General features: G+C 41.1%; 1 protein-coding gene across 5 annotated transcripts; it reads right to left on the bottom strand.

The window, feature by feature from the left end:
* ttc7b (tetratricopeptide repeat domain 7B) lies at positions 1-27531 on the bottom strand. Of its 5 annotated transcripts, XM_076877906.1 has the most exons (24): positions 27341-27531; positions 24358-24512; positions 24198-24273; positions 24013-24105; positions 23576-23739; positions 21829-21950; positions 20340-20418; positions 17769-17944; positions 17533-17596; positions 17297-17434; positions 16980-17168; positions 16732-16849; positions 14823-14880; positions 14439-14511; positions 14105-14265; positions 13895-14011; positions 12112-12213; positions 11322-11419; positions 8651-8701; positions 5850-5990; positions 4237-4439; positions 2199-2272; positions 1619-1776; positions 1-1521 (listed from the first exon to the last, which is right to left on the bottom strand). In XM_076877906.1, exons 1-23 carry the CDS (start codon positions 27459-27461, stop codon positions 1629-1631), a joined length of 2721 nt encoding a protein of 906 aa, XP_076734021.1. In that variant the 5' UTR covers positions 27462-27531; the 3' UTR covers positions 1-1521; positions 1619-1628. The 5 variants fall into 5 exon arrangements, with proteins under 5 accessions (XP_076734021.1, XP_004559360.1, XP_004559361.1 ...); XM_004559303.3 differs by having other exon boundaries at positions 1-1776; XM_004559304.3 differs by lacking the exon at positions 8651-8701 and having other exon boundaries at positions 1-1776; positions 27341-27530.

The following is a 27531-nucleotide window of genomic DNA, read 5'->3' as shown; positions in this document are numbered from 1 at the left end:
TCTTCTTTTTATCCACTTTTATTATCTTGGTCTTCATAATCATTCATTTACAGCACAAAGGACTCACTGCCTGAGCTCAGGAGGATGTCCTTTCATACCTCACTCTCTCTAAGCAACATCATTCTCCAGAAAATAGTTATAATTTACTCTCTAAAATAATAATACACTAGTGGAACAATGAAATATACAGCAATAATTCTTTGTATTTATAATCAAAAACGAAATAAAAATATTAATCTGGTGATGGGACACAAAGACAACACAATCACTGCGGGTGCATTTGCGCTCAACAAGAAAATCTGATTTCTGGAGGAAAGATGTGGCACAGATTCCAACAGTTTCCCGCAGATTATACGTTGCTGCCGTTTGAGTTGCTCCAGGTGGCACTTTGATTTTTCACTTAAAAACTTCACAAAACCACTTTAAAATCAGCTGCAGGAAATCAGATTTCCCGTGAGGGCGAATGCAACCCGAGGTTTGGCATTTACACCGATTTATTTCTCAGTGAAAGTCCATCGATGCTCCGCTGGATACCTTAAAGACCTGGCTGATCCTGAGCCAGGTATACAGTAACAACGATCCCCCTCCATGCAGATGCAGATAACATTACACGAGCATCTTTCCTGAGTGGATACAAGCACCAAAAAGTGTAACAGATACTTTTGGAAAATGATCTTAGTGTCGAGTCAAACACCATTGACCACTCAGAAGTCTGAATTTACTACAGTGGGTTCCTGTCTTCAAATTTTAACAATGCTAACACGGGTGCAAGGCTACAGTACAGTGAAGGCAATACTCAGTGGTTTGACCCCCAGCTCGATCTGCTGCTGATCTATAGTGTTTGTGCGTGCATATAAAATGGGATTGAGTTTTTGTAGTGTTAAAAAACAAACAAACAAACAAAAAAACACAAGCATATACATACAGCAATATTTATCACTGACTAAACCAGGTGAGGGCAGAACACAGAGACTACACAGAGTTTTATCTGATGAATTATCAGAAAGCAGAAAAGATGCAGGGCAGGGAGAGGGATTAAAAATGAAGACATGAACCCACTGAAAACAGGGTCCACTGGTGGCTCTAAATTGTATGGTGCTCTCTCACCTTGCTGAACTCCGTAAATCATCATAAGAAAAAAAAAACAACAACAAAAAAACAGGAAGGGAGTGGGACGGACAGGTTTTGGCGCTTGCATCCACTTTTGAAAGAGTGTTTTCTGCTGCATCGATGTGAACAGTACCAAGTAAATGCATATTTGGCTTTTAAAGGAAATCTAATCCATTTATGTTAAAACTGCTCAGAGTGTATGTGTGTATTTGGACTAAACAACATGTAAACACAACTTTCAGGCTTCTGAGAATAATGATTTGAACGGAATCTGACGAAGGAGACAACACGCAGCGCGGGAAAGAGACACGCACACTCACGTAGACGTGGCCACAAGAAAGGCATTGTGGGAAGCACGGGTAGACAGAGGGAAGCCTGTTTATTTGTACTCTTTGCATTTCTATATACACTCTGAGTTTATGTGTGTGTGAGGGTTTGGCAGTACACCTTTTCACAGGTCTGTGCGTGTGTGTGTGTTTGTGAAGTGGCATGCAGGCATGCTCTGTGTTGTGTTTTTCTCATAGCGCTCTGGGAATGATGGTGAAGGGCAGGATGGGGCTGCTGGCTTCCAGCTCCAAGGCGGTGAGAAAACACTCAGTGGCGGCGGCGGTGTTTCCCTGAGCCTGCAACACCTCGCCAAGACTGTTCCACACATCGTGAGCCGTGCTGAGGAGGACAGAGGGATGAAGAGGTCACAAGAGGAAGAACAGAAACAAATTTAAGGGGGGAAGGAAGAGTAGAGGAAAGAGTATAGTGGAGAGGAAAAACATGGAAGATGAGAAGGAAAGAAGTGGAGGAAGAAGAGATGAGAGTAGAGGGATATGGGTGGAAAGTGGGATGGCAAGGAGAGAAGTGAGGAAGCGAGAAGATGGGAAATACAAGGAGAGGAAAGCAAAGAAAAAAGAAGAGGAAGAAAAAAGGATGAGAGGAGAACAGCAGCATAGAAAGAGGGAGGAGAAATTAAAGGGATGTAAGAGGAAGTGGGAAGGAAAGAGGAAGAAGTGAGGAAATAGAAAAATGTTGAACCACAGGTGCCTTAAAGGAGAAAACGTACAAACATTACCTTGTTTAAACACAAACAAACTCACCTGTTCACCTGCACGGCGTCTCTCAGCACCTTTTCCGAAAGACTGTAACGCTGCAGCTGGTGCAGGATCAGACCCTGCAACAGAGAAAACAAGAGAAGAAGAGAACATCCCCCTTTTTTTATCATGCTGTGTGTCAATGATTCAGCAGTTGGCTTTATTTAAAAAGAAGCTCTAAAGTTACATTTAATATCGGTAACAGCCACCCTCCTCTCACTTTTAACATTTATTATTCATGAAGAATTTAAACCAGAGATTCAAATTTACACAGTGCACCGTGTCATTTATCTTCTACCGCAAACTACCTGCCGTATTTTACACACTTCCAGTTATAAGATGATGATTTTCATTGGGTCTGAGCTCTCTACTCCGTTTTTTTCCTTGCATGAGAGCTATGGAGATCAAATTCAGCAAATGGGAAAAACTAATGGAAGTAATCTTCAACAGGGTATTATTGAGGGACAGCCACCTCCACAGCTAATGTGCCAAAATGTGCAGTTCCTCGAGTGGCCACTTGGTCTTTACAGCAGCAATATCAAACTGCTTTTACACGGGTGGCCACGTACAGCCAACTTTCATCTTTTGGTAGTTTATTCCTGAGACTGTCCACTAAAAATAAAACTCTTGCAGGCTCCGCTGGGCCGATTCTGGCCCTCGGGCCTTACGTTTGACACCTGTGCTTTTCGGTGCCACCCACCATTTTTTGTGCGTCTTATTGTCAACCACGTGTCTTAACAGAATTTTAACCCCATGGAAACAGAACAATGGAAAACAGTGGCTGGAGACCACAGCGTGACCCAAATTATTTGTGAACATGACTGCAGTTGGTGCAAGTCTGGAGACAGGTTGCCTCCCAAAAGGCGACCCCAATCGAAAGCGGTCGAAGATCGAGGGTGTCCCAGTGATCACCACAACTGGCAATCTCCGACTTCTTCCAGTCACAAAGAGGTTGCCGTCCATTTTTTTACAGTAGTGTGAGTGAGTATGATGAGGGAAGTGTTTCTTCTTCTTTGTAAGTTGGCGTCATTGCAGGTGATGAAATCATCTGGTTTGGGGTTGCTTCACTGCCTCATGACCTCCGCAGATTATCAAAAAGTGAGTATAAGCAGAGTAGCCCGGAAGGAGACCCTTTAAACTAATAACGATGCCAGGCACACCAAGAATCCTGTCCGGATTATTTCTGTTTATTCGTGACTGGAAAACACTCTGACTGAACTCCTGTTGTTTTTAACTTTCATAAATAAACATGAATTCCTCCTGTTTTTAGTTGCTCTTAACTTAAGGTTGCATCATATTTTTTTTCCAACCTACTCTTTTTCTTCTCTTTGTTCCATAACTGGACTTTTAATCTCTTCTCCTTTTCTTTTTAGTACTCTTCATGTGCTTTTCGTTTTAGTCTCGGCTTTTACTTCCTTTGATTTACCTGATTTAACTTTTGCAGACTGATGGTCCACCGTGGGTCAGTCAGCTCAGTTCTTTATTTCACTTTTATTATTTTCACTCTTTTCATCTATTGCTAGATTATCACTTAACATTAACTAAGCTGAATAAATTGGAGAAAAAGCCAATTTTCTTTATAGGCATGTTCAACTACACCATCTTTTTCCTGCAGACACATGCAAGCTCGAAACTTTCCCCACAATTACCAAGACAAAATCCAGTTTTCAAGCTAAAATACCAACTACACAAATTGTCAAAAGCCTCCAAATGCATGAAAACATTTTAATCTGCACTCGGGTCAGATGGACACACTGACTACTGAGGTACTGATCCGCCTTCAGGTGCCATTGCCGTGCTGTCACTGGAGAGAATTTCTGTGTGTTACTCTCTCCATCAGCAGGTCTGTTCGTTTCTGGCCTGCCAACATGAGTGAATGAGTGACAAGGGCAGACGGAGCAGACTGAAAACAAAAAACAAACTTGCTCTCCTCAGGTGAGGTTTAACCGTCCCGGCAGACTGTAGGTAATTACATAAAAACACACAAAACCCGTCAGGGTGTGAGGGCACTGCAGGCAGGCAGGTGGAGGACAGAGTGTCTTACCAGTCTCTGCATGGTCTTGACATGAGTCGGGTTGATGGACAGGGCCTCCTCGTACCAGCGCTTGGCTTCGTCCATGTTGCCCCTCAGCTCGGCTATCTGCCCCCTCATGTAGAGGACGTTGTGGGACGTGGGGAAGAGGTTGGCGGCTTCCTGCGTGCAAGCCGTGGCCTCAGCAGGTTTTGACATGCCGATGTACACCTCAGCTGTTCAACAGAGACACACGCAGAATTTCAAACTGATAGAAACACTGTGAACCTCCAGGGCTAAAAAACAAATTCCTCCAACTGTGATCATTTTTGTTCCATGTTTTTCCTCAAAGCACCCGAAGCCCATTCGGTGCAAGTTTACACATATTGATGATATATGATCTCTCGTATCTGTTGATCTTTTGTGGATGTAATGTGACATTCTTCATCATCTTCTTCTTTTTTCTGCTCCCTATGGGGCTGGCTACAGTCTGCCTGCATCTCACCCTATCCCAGCATCTTCTACTGACATACTGATCCTCTGTGGTCTTCCTCTTTTCCTCTTGCCTGGTAGCTCCATATTCAATACCCTTTGTCCAGTATATCCGCTACTCCTCCTCCACACATGTCCAAAAAACGATCTCAGCCTAACTTTGTCTCCAAACTCATCTACCTTCTCTACCTACACTCCTTGCAGCTTCACTATTACACCCGTTGCTCTCTCTCTCTCTCATTCTCACACATATATTCAGTTTTTCTTCTACTGACTTCCATTCCTCCTCACTCCAGAGCATACCTCCACCTCCCCAGACTTTCCTCCACCTGCTCCCTACTCTCAAAGTCCATCATCGTCCACAGAGACTCCTGCCTGACCTCATCTGTTAGCCTGTCCATCACCACTGCAAACAAAAAGGGGCTCAGAGCTGATGCCTGACGTGTAATCTATATCTCGCCACTGGCCTGCCGTCATCATATATGTCCTGCACATATGTGCGTTTGTTTGTTTGAACGACTAATTAAATGTGACTTTTGGACTGCTTTTGCTGCACGGACACGGCGATACTCTTAACATGATGCAGAAAATAAGAAAGGATAAAAACATTTTTCCCTTCAAGCTGCATGAGCAGAAAAAAAAAGAAAAAAAAAAAGACTTCTTCACTTCATGCCCAGCTGAGGCTTTCACTGCGCTGGTGTGATGAAGACAGAATGATACGAGTAGAGACGGAGGAAATGAGCCTGAACTGGCTGATTACATTAGCCATATCACCGGGCTGGACATGGCCAACCCTGACAGGAAGCAGCTGGACAGATAAACAGGCGGACAAACTACCTCAGCCCGAGTGTGTGTGTCTGTTTGTGTGGACACCGCAGTCTGTCTTGGTCGCTGAAATCAGAATCTGAGCTCAAGTGAGGGGAAATCTAATATATCCAGTAGATATCTAATCAAACTGCTCTTCAATAAAGTCCTGAAGGCTGATGCCGGTGCACTCACTCTGACCTCATATCTGATTCTCTGATGAAGCAAATATCGACCACAAGAGGTGAGCAGACAGTGCCCTGCTGTATTTGACGGCCAGTTACAAAATGATTAATTATTAAGGCATAAAATAACTTTCATGCATGCGCTGCGAATGAGTAAGAGGATACCTGCATGGAGCCAGATCTGAGCCAGGGTCATCCAGGGGTGCAGGGGTCCATGTTTGGGGGCACTGCTCTGCAAAGAGGAGGCAACTTCGGATAGAGCCTGCTCCACACGACTGGCTGCTATGGAGGTAGCGTGCACCGAACCTGGAGGGTGGAAATCAAACCATCACAGACGAATACACCATCTTCCAAATTTTGTGACTAACCACTACAACAGCAGTGTTAGGCAGCCATGTGCCACAATGCAGGGTGATTTTAACTGAACAAAACAACAGCAGAGGCCACTGATTACTGTGGTTCTGCAGTGTTTGGTTGCAGTAAACAGTTGGAGTCCACACTGGCACACAGTTTTTCAAGCCTTAAAATAAGTCCACGCCATTCAGCACTCGGCGGCACACAGTGTTAGGGCCCTGAGTTACAACGAATTAGTGTCACCATCATGCATAAAACTGCATCACTCTGCTCATTAGTAACTAAAAGAAGCGTCGCTGTGATGGTCTGCGTATCCGCGGACTATTACAGGGGTCAGCATGGGAGGAAAAGCAGGTCCACAAAAGCCAAACGTATCACAACGCTACACAGAACGACCCCCTTACACATCACAAAATTTGATCTTTGTCTTGTTTTGTTTCGCTAAACTGTCATATGCATTGCAACCTAAAGGGATTAAAAATGAATAAAACGTGCCTCTTAGAGTCTTTTTCTAAATTTAAAATGAACACAGCTTGCTTTAATCTGATCCGTCCCCTTCACTGACTGAAGGAATAATAAAAAATATTTTAAAAAAGGAGAAGATTTGAATGTTAACGATTTCTAAGAGGGGACTACGTGGCAAAAGGATGTCTCGATTCAGCTGAGAATCCTGTTTGCTGTGGAGTAATTTATTAGACGCCACCATGCAGCAGCCCAGCCGAACGCAGCACAACACGGGCAGGATGGCGTGTAGCGCTCCCTAAATTAAGCCGATGACGGCGAATAAACACCTTCAGCCTGCAGGTGGAATTTGTTTCGGTAATTTGAAGCTTTATTTGATTTATTTTAGTCTTACTTTGTTTCACTTTTCTCTGTACATCGTCTGTCTGCAAGCCTGTTTCTGTACTGCAAGATGGCAAATATGGATTTTTACCCAAATCCACATTTGGATGTGTATAAAGATGATTTAAATGTATAAGGCCCAGGGAAGGCCAGTGAACACCTCCATCCCTAGAGGAGCTGGAGGAGGTGGCCAGTGAGAGGGAGGTCTGCACGAATGAATGTATTAAATACGCCAGAATTACACTGAATTATAGATCTACAGATTACATGAAGCCCAAAGTGTTCCCTGCCTCTAGATTCTTCAGATCTGTCACCCTGTGACCTCCCCATCATCTATCTGTTGCTTACTATGCTCCCGTGCACCTCCTTTCCTCCGATCCTCCTCCAGCTGCCGTTTTCTTTTTTGTTTCTACCCGCAGGTCTTACTGTTTGTGTGTGCTGCTCTTTGTTTGTGTTGGACTTTACATCATTCGTGGAGTGTTTATTGTTGCACGTTATGCTTGTTGTGATTCTACGAAGATGTCAGGGTGTGTTTGAATGTTTTCCAGTGGTGTGTTGCTGCCACCTCTTTAAATAAGTATTTTAATGACTCCTCTGGTAAAAAACACTGCAGAGTCCACGCCCTACTTGGTCACTGAGGTTTTGTCATCAGGGTTTGTAGAGTAGTAGGCTGGGGCAGGCTGATCGGTGTAAGTCAATATTTCGATACAGCTTGTTCGATCCATATAAAAAAATTTTTTTTTAAAACCCCCAAAAAACAAACTTGGCTAAATTTGCAAGGGTCAGATTACCATGTGGGATATCTGGCTGCTCAAAACGAGGTCTTCTTTTTATCCTCAGTTTGATAACAGGCTCACCTTCAACCCGTATTTCCTTCTGGACTTAAATGTGCTTTTCAGTTATCAAAAAATAAACAAACACCAAAATAGTGCCAAATTCCATGGTATGAAGGTTAAACTTAGCTTGTAAGTTATGGTACAAAGTTGATTTTGAGGGCGTCAGGCAGAAGGCACTCACTGAAATAACGCAAAAATTTGCAAAGACCCATATTTGACACAAGCGGTACTTTGACATCATGTGAAAGATGCGATCGTTAGCCTAAGTGTCAGAATACAGAGAAGGATATCAGCTGTACAGAGCTGATAATGCCTTTCATGAGAAACTGCACCACTTCCTCATTTGTGCAACTTCCCACAAACCGCTGTGGGAAGTCGCAGACTTCCCACAGCGGTTTGCTAGATTTCAGCCAGATTACGTTAAATTGATTACAACACTTGAGCATCTGTCAGCAATTTGCCTCGAGCTTGTTGTAACAGTTACTGTCACAACTACCATCACATTCGTGAGACGGAAACTGCTTCCTGGTGAGTTTTTGTTCTCTTTCACGTTACCGAAAAGGATAAACGCATCAGAAATAACATCTGTGTGCTGGAAAATAAGACCCTCATCTGGATTGTGCTCTAAAACAATCCAAACAAGTTGTTTCCTGAACACCTTCATGCTGCTTTAATGTGACAACATGCAAAAGATGCCTGAGCTCTTCCTTCTAACTCACTGTGGGCATTTGGATCAGCCACCAGCATGATTTAAAAAACAAAATAAAACTGTTTGCAGATGTCACCTTAAAGCAGAAGATATTTGCACATACTCTCGTCATATGAATATGGCACATATCTGGACCTCTTGGGACAAAGGGGGAGCAATGACGGAAGAATGGATGAGGGGGGGAAAAAAAGAAAAGAAAAGATGGAGGTTAGATGGCTACTTACAAACAGAAAACATGGAGGAAAAACCAAGTGTGTTAGCGTCCTGAAGGCCGCCTTGAATAAAACGAAGGGATGGAAAGAAACAGAAAGACGACTGTTAATGATTGAAAGAGAGGAAGAGACAGAAGAAATATCAAAAGCACGATGAGGAAAAAAAACAAAAGAATCCACAGAGGGTAGACTGCAGCACCCCGCGGGGTTTTCATTCTTCACACAGTCACTTTTAGACCACATGACAGCAGGCGAGCCGCTTCCACTCATGCACCCTTTCTAATGACAGAAATTTGATGTGAATAACATGTGAATATGGAGGACCGAAACAGACCAAACTGTGAATAACTACATTAAAAAAAAAAAAAGTAAAAAGAATTCTCATGGAATTAGCAGTAACTGTACTTTCAAAATAAGAGCGCTGCTGTTTCTTTGCATAGATGGAAAAAAAACAATATGTATAGAAAATAAAAAAAATAAAAAAATCAGTATGTGTGGAAATACTGAAATATTTAGGTCAAGAAAAAATAATCAGTAAATAACGATTATTTGTAGGAATAAATGCACTAAAAGGAATACTTAAAATAACTGTAGGTAAAAGCTAATTTTTATGTGCTATAAAACACTATTTATGTTCTAGTTTGTTTGCTTATTGGCAAATTACTTCATTTTACTGAGTCATTCATTCTTTTTTTCTGTTTTTTTTTTTTTTTTAAACGTTTGGCAGAGTCAGTCCTCCATAAATGCACACCCACTGGCCTATTAAGTAGTTAGTGCCATAAAGTTTTTTAAATACCAAAATGTCGAGAAGGCCCATATTTCAAGTCATGACAGGTTTTTTGTTTCAAAAATTGGTGAGGAACATTATATTTTACACCTCATGATGTGGTGCGCCTGCATATTTGAATTAGCTTTTTAATGAACTAATCATTCAAAAATCTCCTAAAGAAAGTAAATGTATCATATTTTCAGTAACCATGATGATCGACTAGCTGTCACCGTTCTGTGGCCTGCGGGGAAAAATAATCTAAAAGACAACCATTACCATTATTATTATCATTAGTAAGAGAGATGGCAACAAGGACAGACAACATCGAAACTGGGAAGCACGACAAATTAATGCTGGCTGAGATGGAAACACTGAAAATTATTAAAAACAAAACCAGAGGTGCAGAGAAAGTGCAGCTGCGATCTGTGGAAAAAAAATCCTTTATAACATAAACTGCCTCCCCCCCATCTGATCAATAAATTTTAGCTAAATAAAATGAGTGTGTGTGTGTGTGCGCGCATGTTTAAGTCACAAAATAAGCAAAGCAAATGCATCAAAACTCAACTCAATCCACATCAAAGTTTCTGCAAACATGCCAGGATTTATAGCAGCTCTGTGGAGTTTGTCTCTGCCAAAACTCCAAAATGGTTAGTCTCTTTAGTCTCTTTGTCCAGGCTTAAACAAATCTCTCTAATTCACGATCCGCTCAAGCATCAGTGCGGGTGAAAGCACAAGAAGGATGTGGCTGCTCATAAGAGGAGCTTTCTTAGATATCGAAGAGTTCAAAGATAGCTGGTGGTTTATGGGCACATTATATTAAGCCAGGAACTAACAAGTGATGCCTTTAAGTAAGAAAATAATTGCAAAGCAGGTAATTAATATCTTCTCCAAAAAATACAGAAGCATTTTTTAACTTTTAAGATTTTTCTTTTGCCTGAAAACCACATCCAGGAGGATTTAAATGTGTCAGGAAATGGTGCTGCCCCTGTCATTTTAAAATATTTTTTAAATAGTTAAATAGTTTTAAATATCAGTGAATTTCTCAGCATTATTAAAGTAATACAGCTTGGCCTGACAGTACTCTGCAGTACAGGAAATTTCATGACTTCATGAGCATGACAGAGATCCAACTGGTCTCTCAGGAGGCTGAAGTGCTTCATAATATAGTTTGGATCTTTAATTCTATTCGTGTTTCTGGACATAAATTTTTATGATGTTATAACTAACAGCAGTCATAACATATGTAGCTCAAAAATCACAGAAACAGGCAAAAGTAACTAGTGATGACATCTGTTTGTGGTCAGTCTCCACACCGTGCTACAGGCAGAGCGGACGTGGAGGAGGATTACAGTTGGAGGACAGCTGGCGGACTATGGCGTGGTTGCAGAAGGAGTGAGTCCTGGTCTTTGTGCGTGGAGGTGGAGGAGGAGGAGGAAGGGCAGGGGGAAGGGAAGGAAGAGGAGAGCGGAAAGATGGTTTTCGGAGTGGAGGCAGAGGAGTACGGGGAGGCTGGAAGATGAAGACAGGGGAAGAAGGGGAAGACAGCGGGGAGGAGACGGTGGACATGGTGGAGGGGGAGGTAGGGGAGACTGGTTCGAAACCAGAGAGCGAAGAGGAAGAACCTGAGACTTAAAAAGGAGGAAATAAAACAGAAATGAGTGAAATTAATGAAGGATTAAAGAAAGGATAGAAACAAAAAGACCTTTTCTCAAACAACATTTTTTAAAATGCTCCCATTTTTTAAAGTTTATACATTAAGTTAAAAGAAATCAGATTCTTTTATAGACTTTTCCCTCTGCTATCTGTAAAAAAGACATCAGGATGACCATTAGAGGAGAGAGAATAATTAAACAAGTTTGACTCCATGTTTACTGATGAACGCTGAGCACGTAGATTTCAGGTGTCTGTACCTACCAGTCTCAGGGTCACTGAAGTCAGGCAAGGTCATAGCGTTGAGCTGTCGCCTGTCTGCTATGGCTCTATCCAACAGACTGCTGCCACGCCCCGAATCACTGCCACGAAACACACGTGGATGTAAACAAAGGGAAAAAGCACATCCGCACGCATGCAAGTACACACACACACACACACACACACACACACACACACGGCCTGGGATTGAGCTGCTGAGCAAACATGACCTTCAAAACAAGGAGATAAAGCATTTTAGTGCCTTGGTTACCTTTTGTTTTCTTAGTTAGATCAAGCTTCAAGGGAACTGTGTTATTAATGAAGAGACAACGACTCATTGCCAGTTATTCAAATGCTTGATTGCAGCTCTTGCTGCCAAGGATGGCACAACCAGTTATTGGATTTAGAGGGCGAAGAGTTTTTCACACAGGAACAGGCAGGTTTGGGTTGGTTTTTCCCCACTTAATAAATGAAATAATTTAAAAAGTGCATTTTGTATTTACTCTGGTTATGTTTATCTTGTATTAAATTCTGTTTGATGATTGAAACATTTAAATGGGACAAATGCACACAGACAAAAAAAACAAAGAAATTAGGCATATTACTAGCATTGGCTAACATTAGCCAGAAAAAAAGATGGCTTAAAGTGATCTGTAGTCTGGAAAACTATGGATTAAATGCCATATGTAAAGCCACATCAGTGTTTCCTTTTTCTTTTGTGTTCCTGTTGTGCCTGTTTGTTGACATTAGTGATTAGTGGACACCATTCATAAGCTAATGTTAACTTCCTCACTGTTGGCACTGGGAGCGGCACTCGGGAGCGGGCGTAAATGCCACATCCTTTGGATATTTGCAGAAAATTCCCAAGTTCTTCACAAAGAAGTCACTCCACAGACTGTCAGAATCAACAGAGAGAGGTCTTATATTTCATAATTATGTGATAATCCATTCAGAAAATTTGCAAAAACAAGCGTGTAAAACATTTTTTTTTTAAAAATTTACTAAATGGACATTTAATTAGGGCAAGAGTTGCAGGATCATAAATATAAACTAATACCAGCTTATGTTTTCACATAGTGAGGTTTTGATTAAAATTAAAAACAAACCTAACATCAGGTTAACATAAACAGTAAACTTTATTGACCGTTTATGTTATTAACTAATATTTGTCCACAGAAGCTATTTAGTACACATCACCAAACATGCCTGGAATTATAGCATTTTTAAATGCCAAGACCATTAGAATGAATTAAATGCTTCTCCATGAAAGTGCTCAGTTGGTAGTTCAGTGTAATCCAGTCTTCACAAAGTTAGAGTCTTAAATTCTTTTTAAAAGTCTTAAAAATGTTACATTTGGTGGCCAGATCCTTCAAGGTAGTCTCCTTGCACACCTCTGCACCTATCTCAGAGCTCCACACCGGTCCCATTATGACCACACGAAGGTGCTTATTTAGGACGAGGGCTGCATCTTCAGATCTTCACAGCAGCGACCCGTCAACCTTAATATTATTTTGGAATAGAGGTCAAAGCCGCAGGGAGCTCAATCTCAAGAGTAGGAGAAATGAGAAATCACAGCCACCTGCCTCGGTTACAAATGCTCTCCCTCCAACTCCTCAAGACATTAGATTAGACGCCCAGTTTTACCCTGGGGGATGACATCATGGTGCTCAACATCTGATGCACTTTGTTTGGTTTTAAACCGCTGATCACAAGTAATAATCTGGAAGTATATTACCTTAAAGGGGATAGTAACATTTAAATCAGGTATAGTTATTGTTTTTTTATTGGCACCATATCTTAATTATTTAAAATAAAAGCAAACAAATAAAAAAGATCAAACTCTTTGTTTTGTTACGGCACCAGAAACAAGAGAAGCAGTGATTCTCAAAATTTAAGGGACTATAAAAAGGAAACAACAATAAAACAAAGCCATGTGATTTGAACCATGTGTTATTGTTCATTTATCTGACCAAATAATAACTTATTTTATTTCTCTTGACTTTGGTGGAGGCGTTACTGGATAATCATCATCAAAAATCAAAATTGGAACACACTGAATATTAAAAGGACGACTCACAGAAAGCGAGTACCTCCCGCTGTGACTTTACTCCCATGTGCAGTGTTTTTCTTAAGTTTGGGAGGGGCTGACATAGAGCAGAGGGGTTTTTTGGGGACATTTACTGGTTTTGCTAGAACACATGACACCAATCCTGCCTTCTAGCCACAGGCTCCGTGTTTTGTAATATTTATGTATGACTTGAACATTTCATCGATCTTTAGATCCTCAACTTCCAAAGTTAAGACTTACATCTGCTGCTAGTTTGAGGCCCGTTGGATTTGAAACCACCTGCCTGACGAGATGACGTTCACAAAAATCTGTGACCACCTTCTATTACATGATGGTTTTAACCATCTGGTGTCTGGTTTGTGATCCATCTTGCACCTTGGTGTTGATGGTATACTAGTTTTGCCTGTCTGCATTTTGTAAATTCTATCATCACTGTTACCATATTTCTACCACTTTCTATCAGTAGTAGAAATAGTAGTGTTTTTATCGAGGGGGAGTGTGTGCATACCTTGGGTTGGTAAGGTTGTAAAAGCTCTTCCAGATCTGCAGCATGTGTTTACAGGTGAGCAGAGCTTCTTCGGGTCCTCTACACATAGCCTCCAGCTTCACCTTGGTATACAACAGACTACACAGACACACACAAACTCACAATCAGCCTGATCCAGCTAAATTAAAAAACAAAACAAAAAAAACCTCAGTGTGAGGTCTGTGAGCTCACTTGAAGTTTTCAGGGTACTCGGAGAGAGCCATCTCTATGATATTGAGAGCATCGTGGTAGTGTTTCTGGGCAGAGAGAAGCAGGGCCAGCAGGTGAAGGGAGTGGACGTCATCTCCTTGAAGCTGCAGTGCCTGTCGAACATAGCCTAGCGCCTCGGGGATCTACACACATACACACACATATGTACACAAACTACAGGTTTTCACAACATTTGGGATAAAAAGCACTTTGTTAAATATGTGCAACTCCTTAGAGTTTTGATTTTGGACGTCTGCCTTTAGTGTCACAAACACTTGTGTTGCTTTTCTCTTGCTACGACTGTACATTGCATTACCTGTCTGGACACGGCAAGCTGCAGCGCCAAGTAGAAGGCTGCCAAATGGTCAGTTGGAGACAGACTCTGAGCTCTACAGATGAGAAGAGAAAGGAGATGTTGTGTTCAAGAGGCAGCAAATAAAAAATTAAATAAGGTTAGATAAAACTTTAAAGATCCCAGTGGAAAAATAAGGTCAGCGCTGCAGCAAGACGGATGGAAAAGGAAAGCAAATGCTGACCATATTTATGGGAATAAATAATGTCAAAGCCAAACACTGCGCACAGATTAGTCATAGCACAAGCACAAAGGTTCAAATGAGTCAAAAGCATAATGTAATGGTTTGGCAGGGTGGTAAGTTTAAAGTGTAAAAAAGAAAACAGAGCATCATAGCTCAGTCCGAACCTCTGGAAGGCTCCCAAAGCTTTCCTCTGGTATTCCTCCTGTGTGCTCCGCAATGACGCTAAAGACATGCAGAGACACAAACACACCGATGGGTTTTACAGTAACACTGATTATGAATCACTGCAGCTTTTTGCACACTTCTTTTCATACTGCAAAAACATCCGGGCCAGAAACAGAAACAGATGATGCATCGCCTCATGTAAGCAAGCGCTCTATAGAGATCTGCCATCATACTCATCACAAACAAAAAGAGTCCCCTGACAGCACACACACCCAAAAGCAAAACCACTTGAAAAGTGGCTGAAAACTCAAGGTGAATGATTTTAAATGAGGAGAGAACTCATGGCTTCAACATAGACTTAAAGAACTATGACTCACACTTCCCTTACTTTGAATTTACTCAGAGTGAGCAAAGGTGTGATAAATTTGCAACCGTGCACAGTATACAACAGGGGTGTCAAACATAAGGACCACTGGACTGTGAAGTAGGGTAAAAATTTTGGACTTTTAACGGTGTTTTTATAAATTTTAAAGCCTGTGCTAGTGCTAAAGACCTCCTACACAGCTATTTGTACAACACAAAACTTGTGAAGCAATAGACAAACAACTAAATGACAACGTGTCCACAGGAAAATAAATAAAATATGGCATTTTCTGGCAATTAACAAAAGCCTTCCGCTTTCTAATTACAGGACAGTCTGGGCTCTGAGCTACCAGACCCTTTTCTGTATTTTTACACATTTCTTACAATTTAAGCCCAAAGAGTCGTGCCGACACACTCCTTTCATTTAAATAGAGCAGTGAGGTGTGGTGCTTAAACTGCACTTCTTTTTCTTCTATAGAGATATCGCAGGGATTAAATGTGCAGTTAAACTTCTTTACACTGACAGAAAGACGATATTCACTGGTCTGGTCCACTGAAGATCAAAGTAATATGCATAAATAAATGTATAAAAAAGATGGAAGCAGCATCTGGGTCTGAAAAGTGAAGACCTTAAACCTGCATTCATTTTAATGGCCACCAGGGGGCAAAAAGAATTATGAGCCCATAGAAACCTCATCGAAAACGGTCAGGACCTCGTAAACCTTGGTTTATGGCCTCAGTTGCTCATTTCAGGTCATACTGTCTAAACCATTAGGACCATTTTGTAAATACTGGTCTGTTTAAGTGTTACAAAGGAAGATTACACAGATATGATCATTGCAATGAGCGCCCAGTTTCATATACAGCTCCACCCCTTGCTTGTCATATTTAGTGGTTGAAAGTTGCTTGAACGGGAAAGAGCAGCATCGAGTTCACCGCGAAGAAGAAGGAGCTCAAAAAAAAAAAGAAAAGAAAAGAAAAAAAACCCCCATCAAACATTTTCATTGTTATCGCTCAGTTTCACTTCACTTCACTACAAACAAAAATTCTTTGTGTTTGTGCTGTTGTTGGGCAATAGGTGTCATAACAGACAAACTAACAGGCTCAAAAACATCTCCCGACACTGGCCCCTGGTGACAGGTCTGCAGCTGAGAATTTTTAGCCACGCCCCTGCATACATGAAGTGCTGTGATGGATTTCTTAGAAGTCTTTTCATGGCCTTTTGCACATGAACTGAATTCCTGACCCTAAAATGACCCTACAATTTAAATTTTTAAACAGTGTGAAATGGGGCATAGTAGGCAGCAGGGACAAATTGATGATGCACAACCATTTGAAAGATGGAAAAAACAAAATCACAAAAAAGAGAAAGCCCTCCTGACCTGGGCTAGGCTGGAAAAAAACTCTGGTCCAAATCAGCCAATGAGTTTGCAAACTTGTAGCTTTTCCTGATTTCTTTTCACCCAGAAAAAAATAAAAATCTTGCTCACACGTTCGCACCAAGAAAATGACTCAGGAGATGGAACTTCTCCTGAACAGACTTACCATCAGTGGCTTTGAGGCTGTAAACCAAACCTATAGCCAAGTAGCCTTTGGCTCTGAATTCAGCTGCTTTCTCTCCCATGTCAATCACCATCTTTGCAAAGCACTCTCCTTCATCCAGCTGAATAATGACAGAGGGAAATTTATAGGAACAGAGAGAGAAAGTTAGACACTGGTGAACATGTTGGAGGCAGTTATATTAAGAACTAACAAACCGCCCTCACAGGGCAGCTCAGCTGTACGGTTCGCACCCAGTGGAGAGGTCCGATGCACAGCTTTACGGCCAGCAGCGGGATGGTGGGGTCATTGGGCTTCAGGCGGATACACTCCTTGAGAACCTTAACGGCACGAGCTGATTTGCCTGCTGCCATCAGCGACAAGGCGAGCTGATACCACAAGTGGAACTCCTCAAAGGCGAACTTCATGGCTCTCTCCAAACACTGAAAGATAGTACATTTTTCTGTTTTATTGGGATGTCTCTAGGCACCAACGTTTGTTGAGGAACAAAAGCAGTGAAAATACTATCCCCACAGTCACTGTGACTGCGGTCTACAGAGGGGTCATTCACCTCTGACAACATCTCATACTGCCCTCTCCTGCCCAAAGCTATGGTCAGCAGGTCATACACCACCGAGGCCGACTGCAGACTGATGATCCGATCGTTGTTGTGTTCAGGAATTCTGCTTAGGACGGCATCACGGTTGGCCTGAAACACACAAAAGCCCACGTATGCATAGGTGTGAATACGGAAAAACCAGCTCAGTGTTCTGGCATGGTTTACTCTGCAGAGAGTTTGTGCCTCACCATGGATTCACTGATGAGCAGCAGCAGCAATGCTTCTTCTGTGTTCTCCTGAGGGCAAAACAGACTGCGAGGAGAGGAACGCAGCGGGAGGCCGATGGAGTTGGACGAGGATGAGAGGGAGGGAAAAAAAAAAGGGAGGGAAAAAATGGAGAGAAAAGTGATGAGAACAAATTGGTGGAAAAGTACACTGGCAGCAGATTTAATCTGGTATCCACGCCGAGTGCTTTGCTTCTTACTTCTCTCCCGAGTACACTCGTGGGCGTCGGCTTAGGCTGTAGCTCTTGCTATGAGTGTGTCCTTGGCGTGTCGGATCGTCCAGGGGCGACACAACGGGTGGGTCTTCAAGAGGAGACCAGTAACTCTGTTCGCACATTCCTCTGAGCAAGATCTCTGCAAGCTGTCTGGCTATGGTCTGTACGAACACAACACTTGTATATTAACTTCTTATAGCACAGCACAGGCTTTAATCTGGACCCTTTCGTCATTAACGTACATCCTTATAAAAATTTACAACTATTGGATCTAACAGCCTGTCCTGGGATTCTTCCCAACAGAGAGACAGACAGACGATACAGTTGTGGTGCAATTTGTGGAAGAAGTGACGTGTTTAAAGGAGTAATTTGGGAAATTTTTAAACGTATTACTTGTTGCTAAGATGAGAAGAAGTTAAAGTCGGCTGCCACAGACAGAAAACAGGTGAAGCCTCTGCGTTGGGCTCTGTCATTTGTTTGTTGGGCAAGTGTTTGACTTTCAACTTTGGGGATGTGTAGATATAAATCATTTGAATTTTGGTGTCAGTGACCATTAGTTAACCTCACTATTGTTGTTAGAGGTCAGATTTAGAAACAGTTTTCCTTTTGAAGTACAAATCAAAAAATCTGTGGACAGCAGTGCCATGCAGTGTAAGTTCTCTCTCCTTCTGTCTACCACTCGCTGAGGCATAACTCTAACTTTGCTTCAAACTAGAGCTGGGCGATAGAACGATAACGATATGTATCGCGATATAACTTTTTCTCGATAGAAAAATTCAACTATCGCGATAGACCTCGCCGCTCTTGTCCTTGTCCTAAAAAAAACAAAAAAACAAAACAAAACCAAAACAACAGCCAATCCAAATTAAGTAACGCAGAGCCGAACCAATCACAGCCGCAGCGTCACGTGACTTGTTACTTACAGCACAAGTGCCAAGCCGCACATGTGTATTTGTTTGGGAAGCAGCCAGCCACCGTACCGCCCGGGTAATGGAGGAAATGAGTGTGCCGACTAGAAAAATCAACCGAGCGTGACCGAAGGTTACCGAAGAGAAAACAGATGATGGTTCCAATGCCGGAGAGATTGTCGAACGGAAGAGCCAAAGAAGTTCCGTAGTGTGAAGGTATTTCGGCTATTTCAAGTCTGACAAAAAACAGAGTAGCGCGCACTGTAAATTGTGCCGAAAGCAAGTCTGGAAATACAATAAACTGGTGCATGCGCTACATCCACACGTACCCGGGTATTTTTGAAAACGCAGATTTTTCTATGCGTTTGCACCTTTCGTCCACACTTAAACGGCGTTTTTGGTCACTGAAAACGAAGATTTTTTAAAACTCCGTATTTGCATTTACGTGTGGACTAGAAAAACGGAGAAAACGCAGCGTCAAAGATGTGCGCATTTTGACGTCACACTGTGCGCCACGTTATTGTTTCGGTCTAATGAATTTCTACAATACTGTTAATTCTACTCTCTGCAGTGTTTAAATGCTTACATATACACACAGTTACTGTCCCTCCACACATACGACTCGGTTCTGCTTCTATGCCCCAGCTTTGTTTACTTTTTCCCACCGAGGCTTCTAGATTGGCCAACATTTCTGCACGGTTAGGAATCTAGCGCCACCTGCTGCTTTGGCATGTTCATAGCAGCGTTTTCCTTCATTTCTGCCTTTATGTGTGGACGGGATTATTTTTTAAAACGAAAACGGAAAATCTCCGTTTTCAAAAATACCCGTGTACGTGTGGACGTAGCCTCAGTCTCTGACTGGAAGCGCTAATTCGTCATTCGGCTTTTGTCAGACTAAAGTAACTGTTAAAACTGTTTGAAAAGCTAAGCTATACAACAAGGAGAGATTGAGAATTTCCTTTTAGTTCTCAGTTTATTTGATATTGACAAAAGTTAGTCAGTTTTGTCTGTTCTTCTGTAAAACAATTTATTTTTAGAATTAATATTTTGTTTCTAAGTGGAATTGACAATTTAGTCTGTTTCGTTTGTTCTATTTTGAAACTTAAACGCTTTAGTGGCTGCCTTTTGTGTAGTTTGCAATATTTGCCTTTATCTATCTGAAAAAGTCTCATGTTCCTTAAGTACATCTACCCTGTTGAACTTATTATGGGAAATAAATATTTAAATAAAAACAAGCTGCTGATTATTTCACATTTTACTTGTGAGCAACGGCACATTTAAATCTTACAAATATAGTTATTTGGCTTATATCGTGATAGATATCGTTATCGCCTGAAATGAAAAAAACATATCGTGATATGAAAAAATCTTATATCGCCCAGCTCTACTTCAAACATTCTCAGAGTCATCATTTCATGTGTCAGTGTAGGTGAAATGATAGCACGCCCATGAAAACTAAAGTTCTGGAGCACAAAATGTTTTCAGTTTGACTTCTGTCAGCTTAAATGTGCAACAACAGTTTGAACTGTTTAAAAAAAAACAAGAACAAAATCTTACTTCTAGTACCTTAAAGTACCTATGAAGCAAACAATTATGTTCCCCAAAAATTCCAAGCTGTTCCCTTAAGTGTTAATAAACTGTTCCTCACCATTCGTAGGTTCTGGGTGGTTCTGGTCTCAATAGCCCGAAGAATCTCTCGAAACCTGCCCACACCTTGTGTCAGGTTGCTGCAATGATGGAGACAGGAAACAGGGAAGACAAAAAAAAAATATCACTGGCTGCTGAACAACACTGAGTCCAGTGCACATACTCGCCTAATTTTGTGTGTATTGGTTTTCTTTGACCACTTGAGTAGCTTTGCATGATTCAGAGTTCAAAATAATCCCAATTTTTCTGTTTATCTTCTGTCTGAAACAAGTTGATTTAGCTCAGTTTCATTGGCTTCCCCTTGGAAACAAACAGAAACCGTTAGATAAAGGTGTTGAATTAGGTTCCACTTACTTAGTTTATTCTGATTACATTTTGTAAAAGCAAGCCTATGCATGCACCAGAACACAACTGTTTAGGAGACCATACTGTTTCACATCATTTACTATTTTTTTTTTAAACAATTTGAAAATGGTGCAAATATAAACTCACTAATTTCAGACACAAATTTCCAGCTCCATGTTTTTATACTTGGACTCTCTGAATATCTTTGCATGACTATCAGTTTAAAATAATTCTGTTTTTATATTGTGGGGACTCTAAGTTTGAATTAAACCGTTTCAGCTCCACCAACCTTTTAACATTCCTCTGACTGGCTGCTACTGCTGCCACCAGCAGGTGGGCTTTCTGCTCACAGGCAACGTCATGTGACTGAGATTTCCGTACTGGAAATCTTTAACCATTCAAACCATATCATCCCACATTTACATCATGCAAAGCCAAAAGCAGAAGAAACTCTCTACACAGGATGACCTAATTTTTTAAACCTTTGGCCATACACATGACAGGAAAGTTAAAGAGTAACAGGCCTTATTTAAAGTCACATTCCAATATATACACACACAATATATTTTTTATGGACATTTAATGCTGTGTGAGGCATTTTTTTTTATGCTAGAAGCTTCAAATGAAACCATGTTATTCCTAGAAACTATGACAAGTTGCTGCGTGATGTCATATTTGTACCTGAGGCCAGACTTTAATATTTACAAAAACAGAGTATGTATACTGTCTACATATTTTTGGTTTGCTTCACAGCAAAAACAATCATTTAGCAATAAGTAAAAAGAAAGAAAAAAAAACAAATAACAAAAAACAGAAACCCTGTAGGAAAGAGACTATCATGAGGCGTCCAGCAGCTGCTGCAACACTGAAACCACCAGCAGCATTTAGCGCAACACCGCTGTGTGAACTGCTCTGAGCTCAACCGTGAACGTTACTTAACCATGTTCACACTTTTTTTTTTTTGCTTTTATTCCACCTGTCAGCAGCTCTGTAACACTACAACTGCTGAATGAGTGAAGAATGCCCACAGAGGGCTGCTAAGGTTTAAAAAAAAAGAAAAAAAAACATCAGCAAGAGCCAGAGAGGTAAAAACTTTCCTGTCTGATCTCTCAGGTTCACCACCATGTGTTCCCCACCCCCCTTACCCATTCTTGAAGTGGATGACATGGGCTCTCTGAAGGCCCGTCTCTAGGAAGTAGCCCAGCTCCTGGTCCTGAGCTGTCGGGCCAGGCTTTGGACTGCGGTTCTGAATCCCTGCTGACAACGCCTATGCAACAACAAACAACAAAAAGAACGAGAAGTTTACTCAACCCCTCCTAACCTGAATCAATAAGACTTATTTTAATCTCAGGCGGCTCTGCATTTAAAAAACAGACACGATTCTGCAGTGGAAATCACTGCATGACTTTTAACTGTTTACTTCTATTGATTTTTACTTTGATTTTTCAACCTCCGCTTTATTTGATTTGATTTTGTCCCTCAGTGAATATTAAACTTCCACAACCATCGTTCCCGTTGCAGAATTCTTCCACAAATTTCAATTCAGGATTATTCAAGTTCCATGTCTCTCTCTTATAATGTCCGTTTTTAGTAAATGACTTCAGGTGCTAAACTGGCTCATTGGCAGTCCAAAAATTGACACCTGCCGGAAATATATTGTGTGTCACAAAGACACAATATATGACAAAGAATCTGATATCAGGCTATATCGAAAAACTAAATGTGGTTACTAAATACTTCCTTTTACGGTCTTTTTGGACGTAATTAAACAAGCTTGAAACAACTTCTTGAGGAGCAGTCAAATTTTAACATTTAACTTTCAGGGTCAGAGGAGTCCACGTTTAAGGAAACGTAACGGTGTTAAAAATACCGGACCACTCCTGAAAGACTATTGACATTGTGCTTTTCTCCTTTTGAAAACGATCAAATAAGCAAGTGAACAGTCAAACCTGGTACTGCAGCATTTGCTCTCTCTCTCCTTTTTGATTATTAACTCTCTTTTTATTTCGGAGTTTTTAAAATGTTTAAAGACGTGCAAACCACCAGACAACAAAAGACAGATAAGGTAGTTTTGGAAAACAATAATTAAAAACAAAAAATCTCTTATAACTATATATTATATATACATATATACACAAAAGGTGGAGGAAATTAGTCTGAAAGCTGCTTTGCATACTTTTGAATATAAACTAGAATACAGTAAAATACTTTAAGGATCAGGGAGTGCATTATAAGAGGACTGCACACCAGGAGAGATAAAGAGATTATTTTGGAGGGAAAAAAAAATGTTCCTTTAGTTCATTCCCTTAAGAGTTTCATCTCTGTGATTTGATGAATGTACCCACTGTTCCCAGTGTTGTTGTTTAAAGAAAAAAAGTATATTTCCATGCTGTACAGCCCCTCAACTCTAAAACACTAATAAGAAAGATGTTAAAAGATAAGCTATGCAAGTTTCTGGTATTAGAGTCTCAACAAACAATCAAATATCTCCCGTTTCAGCATTTGATAAGCTGCTTTTCTGCTTTAAAATAAACAGAAGGTTTTCCCATCTATGTCTTAAATACATTATCATGACATCGTTAAAGTGTTCCTTAACTAGCACCTGTAATATTGCACACGTTTTGTTGAATTTCTCACAAGTATCACTACATCCAGGTTGGAATATTTGAGCTGCATCCTTCTCAGTTTTACTGCAGTTTGCTCAGCCTGTGCTCTCGGCAAATAAAGACGAAGAGATTTGTTTGTCAGTTGGCCGTCGAGGGCGGTGGCGCATCAGTCAAACTCGAATGCAGTCAGCAGGATGTTCATCACACGCCCATAAGGACAGTGAAAAACAACAACACGCAGAGAAAACGCTGCACTCTGTGAAGCCATCACAGCATGACAACACACCTTCTCGGCCTCCTGCAGATAGAGCAAAGCAATGTCTCCAGACTTTTCGTAGCAGGTGATGATCTCCTGCTCCCGCTCGGTCATGCTCCTGTTGGACGCCGGAGACCCGGCGTTCTTATTGGATAGAGACGGTGAAGCAGCTGGGACTTTCTCTAGGCACAAACCTGAGGAAGAAAGAGAGAAGAAGAAACATGGTGTGACTGGGAGACATTTTGCCCTATTTGACACCATCACCTACTGTCACTGATGAATGTTTTCCCAGATGAAATCAGTTAAACACATTCAAAGACAAACAGTGCAGTCTGCGGCTTCTTTTTACATCTGTGGCACTGCACTGCCACCGTGTGGAGAGAAGAGGTGCTGCAGAGATTAGTGCTGATTAGCTTGATGACAGTTTAAGTGAGGTTAAGGAGGACACAAACAAGGACTGTGTATACCTTTAGTCGCATAAGACTCTGCTATCATAGACAGCCTGTACACAGGAGCTCCAGCCAGCTGCATGTCGTCCAGGTTCACCTTGCTGTAGTGCCCTGTCAAATCACGAATTATGTATTAATAAACTGACCTACTTATTCACTAAAATGAGGGGGAAAAAATATCGAATATGAGAAATGTGTGTCACCTAAAGCATCTTTGTATTCTCCCTCCACATAGCACAGTTTGGCCATTAACAGGCTAGCTTCCTGGATGTAATCCGGCTAGAAGAGAGGAATAAATGAATAAATAAATAAATAAATAATAAAGGATGTGTTCGGAGTTTTGATTTTCAGCCCAGTGGTTACCTTCAGGTTTCCTCTGTCCAGAGCAGCAGTGAGATGCTTCCTGACCTCCAGCAGTTTTGGCCGTTGGACCCTGGGACTTGTACCTTGCTTGATGGGATTCTCCTTCAGGTACGTCTGCAGCTTACATTCACCCAACAGCAGCTCGCCCAGGTCATCTGGAACAATCAGGAGGTCAGAGCAACCATGACATCAAATCCTCTTGTCCTCATCCAGCATGTCTCCAACATTTTGAGAGCTTACAGTTGATCTATTATGCTCATGAGCATGAGACCCAGTTCAAAAAAATCCTTATTTGTCTTACACTAGGTTTCTCCCTAACCTGCCTATTTCTGGTTGCTTGGTGTGCAGTTTGCATGTTCTCCTTGGATACTCACCTGTAAAGGTGTGCCATTTTCATTCATTATTTGCCTTATGACTTTAAGGCCTAATGCAGGGTGAACACCTGGTTAAAGTTCTCTCTCAACCACCTGAGTTTGTCAATGAGGCATTAACATCAATGCAGTACATGCAGTGCCTTCATCTACTTTATCCTTTGATCTAAGCTTCCTATAGCCAAGCTGTCGCTACAACCACATGCCAACAATGGCAAACCCTGTAACCTGTGTACGCTCACGCAAAATATCTGCCAAGCAACATGGACTTAAATTAATGCCATAAAAGTATGCAAAGAAGTAACACAGAAGAAAATATGGACGTAACAGGGGCTCAAAACACCCCGAGTGTAAATTATGATGCATGAACTGAGGCTTAATGGTTATTCAGAAACTACTCAGGGTTACAGTGAGAATGGCAAATCTGCACACGGAGAAACACTGCTTTGTTTGCACACATACCAGACAGAATTATGCACTCCGGGCTCTGATCTGAATATCTTCACTAATGACTCCAAAACAAACAAAAAAGGTGCTGGATAAAAATGCAAAAATGTGGAGACCAAACCTGTGTTTAAAGTGATAGTTGCTACTTCCTTCTTTTGTATACTATCAGTGGTGATTCCCCAAATCCACATCTAGTCTACAGTGGACTTGAATTTAGGTCTTGAATTTACTAGGTACTTACGAAACATCCTGAGGCTTCAGGTCATCATGAACAGACTTTTATGCTCTGTTATACAAAAACAATCTGGTGCTCACTAAAGGGGTTGTAGCTTAAACAAAGGCCAATTATGGCTTTTCATATACGTGAAATTGAATTTAACAAAGCTTGTTTTATTTTGTTTACTAAGTGGCCAAAATAATTACAGGAAAATGCCTCCGCTTCTTTTAACTTCACTGATGATATCACTGCAGTAAGTCTTATCTGTGACAGGAAGGGAATCTGCATACTGGAGTGAGGAACAGCAGCTGATGAGGTGGTGAAAAGACAACAGTTGGACCTTCGACACATCTCAAACTAAAGAGCTTACTGTTGACTCTAAAAGGGAAATAGTTCAACATCTCTCCTTTTCCACCACTGGCCATGTTGTTGGAGAGGGTCTCGTCCTTCCGCTTCCTGGGCAGCACTATACATCAATAGTTATCAAGGGACATGAACACCACTGTCATTGTTAGTAAAGCCCACCAAGACAGCTAAGCACAACCAATCAGGACAAACAACAGCTTGAAAAAGCAGTACATATAGCTCTCAAGATCATTGGATGCAGTCTATTTTCCACAGCTTCACACTATACCACCACTGACCTTGCCTAATCTGCAAATCACCTATTCAGTCTTCTCCCATCAGGCAGAAGATACAGGTTTACTGGGATTCTGTTTACAGTTGTATTTGTTTTTACAGTTATACTTACTCTTCACTACTATATTTTAGTTGTTTTTAATTGAAACAACAGTTTTAATTTTTTTTAGTTAAGGTGTTTTTACAGAGTTCCAGCTTTATTGTCTGCTTCTTTCAAATCTCACAATAAATCTCTCTCATTTCCAGTTTCATATCCTTTACAGATGCAATGATACAAGTTTAAAAAAAATAAACCAACGTTTCCTTGTGTAACAATAATGATGTTTAAACATAAAAGCTAAGCACATTTAAATTGCATGACAAAGGTTGGCATATAAATGAGTTTGACTATAGTTCTGTTAAAGTAGTTTACATCTCTCATCTTATTTTCATTTCATTCAAATGTCATTAAGAAAAGTGAGAAAGTCCTTCTTGCATGTAACTTTTATAATAACCAAAAAAAAAAAAATAAGAATAAAAAAAAAAAAAAAAAAAGTCTGTCGTGAGTAACACATCAGCCTTGCTTAACTGGTTTTATCTTTTAAACTAAAATATCACACTGTCGTTTACTGATACCCTGAGAAAGCGGTTTGACAGCTAGCACGTATTGTAGCTATCTTAGCCAACCAGAGAGAATTTGAAAAACTACCACATTTAAATATATAGTGGTTTCAGCAAACGCATGGCCGTCATTAAATAAATGTTAAGGGGTACAACTTAGAACTATAACCTTCTGGAAAATTCGGCACAAATAAAAATTGGCAGAGGTCATATTAATTTATTAAAGTATCGAGTAAGTACCCCGATAGCGCCCCAAATCGGTTTAACTGGTGGCAAGGGGACAGTGAGCTTAAAAATATAAATAGATAAATAAAAAATGTGAGATAAATCTGTCGTTTTACTCTAGCGATGTTTCTTGAAGTACAATTCATAAAACGTTATTGATCCTCCACACCAGTCAAACACATCCAACGTTAAATGGATACATTTCTGAATGAAGTTCTGCGTGACAGGAAACTGAGCTGTCAGAACACAGGAACTCAATCACAGCAGCGAAAACTGTTCACATCTTTAAACTCAAACCTTCCTAAAGTTTAACAAAGACCTGTCACATCTCTTTCTTAAGTCTTTACGAGGTAACTGGCTCTAAGCAGAGGCGACAACTCCCAGCATCGGCTGCCTCTGCCAGGAAGTAGCGAGGACTGAGGCCAGGGAGGAGGCCCCATACACTGGATGAACGAACAGCGGAGAAACCCGGCACACTTCCTACCGTTTGATATCAGCTTAGCCGAGAGCTGTCGCACCAACTCTGGAATCTTGTCCCACTGGGCCTCCGAGCGGCATCGCTCTATCTCTATCTCCAGTCGTGAACCAGACTTCCTCGCTGTCATCTTGGCGAGTGAGGAGCAGCGCCAACTGGACCAAAACACCACCGGAGGAGCAAGCTAACGCTGGGTGAAC

This window comes from Maylandia zebra, linkage group LG19 (assembly GCF_041146795.1).
Source record: "Maylandia zebra isolate NMK-2024a linkage group LG19, Mzebra_GT3a, whole genome shotgun sequence".
Lineage (NCBI taxonomy): Eukaryota > Metazoa > Chordata > Actinopteri > Cichliformes > Cichlidae > Maylandia > Maylandia zebra.
The sequence above is the reverse complement of the archived record's forward strand: the minus strand, read 5'-3'. Positions and strand labels throughout refer to the sequence as shown.

Bases quoted from the DNA above. Each gene is read 5' to 3' on its own strand.
- ttc7b (XM_004559303.3), bottom strand. From the start codon at position 27,461: ATGACAGCGAGGAAGTCTGGTTCACGACTGGAGATAGAGATAGAGCGA. The intron at 14,012-14,104 runs GTGAGCTCACAG...GTGTCTGTGTAG, and splicing joins GAGTACCCTGAAAACTTCAA to TCTGTTGTATACCAAGGTGA. The intron at 1,777-2,198 runs GTGAGTTTGTTT...TGTCCTCCTCAG, and splicing joins GACGCCGTGCAGGTGAACAG to CACGGCTCACGATGTGTGGA.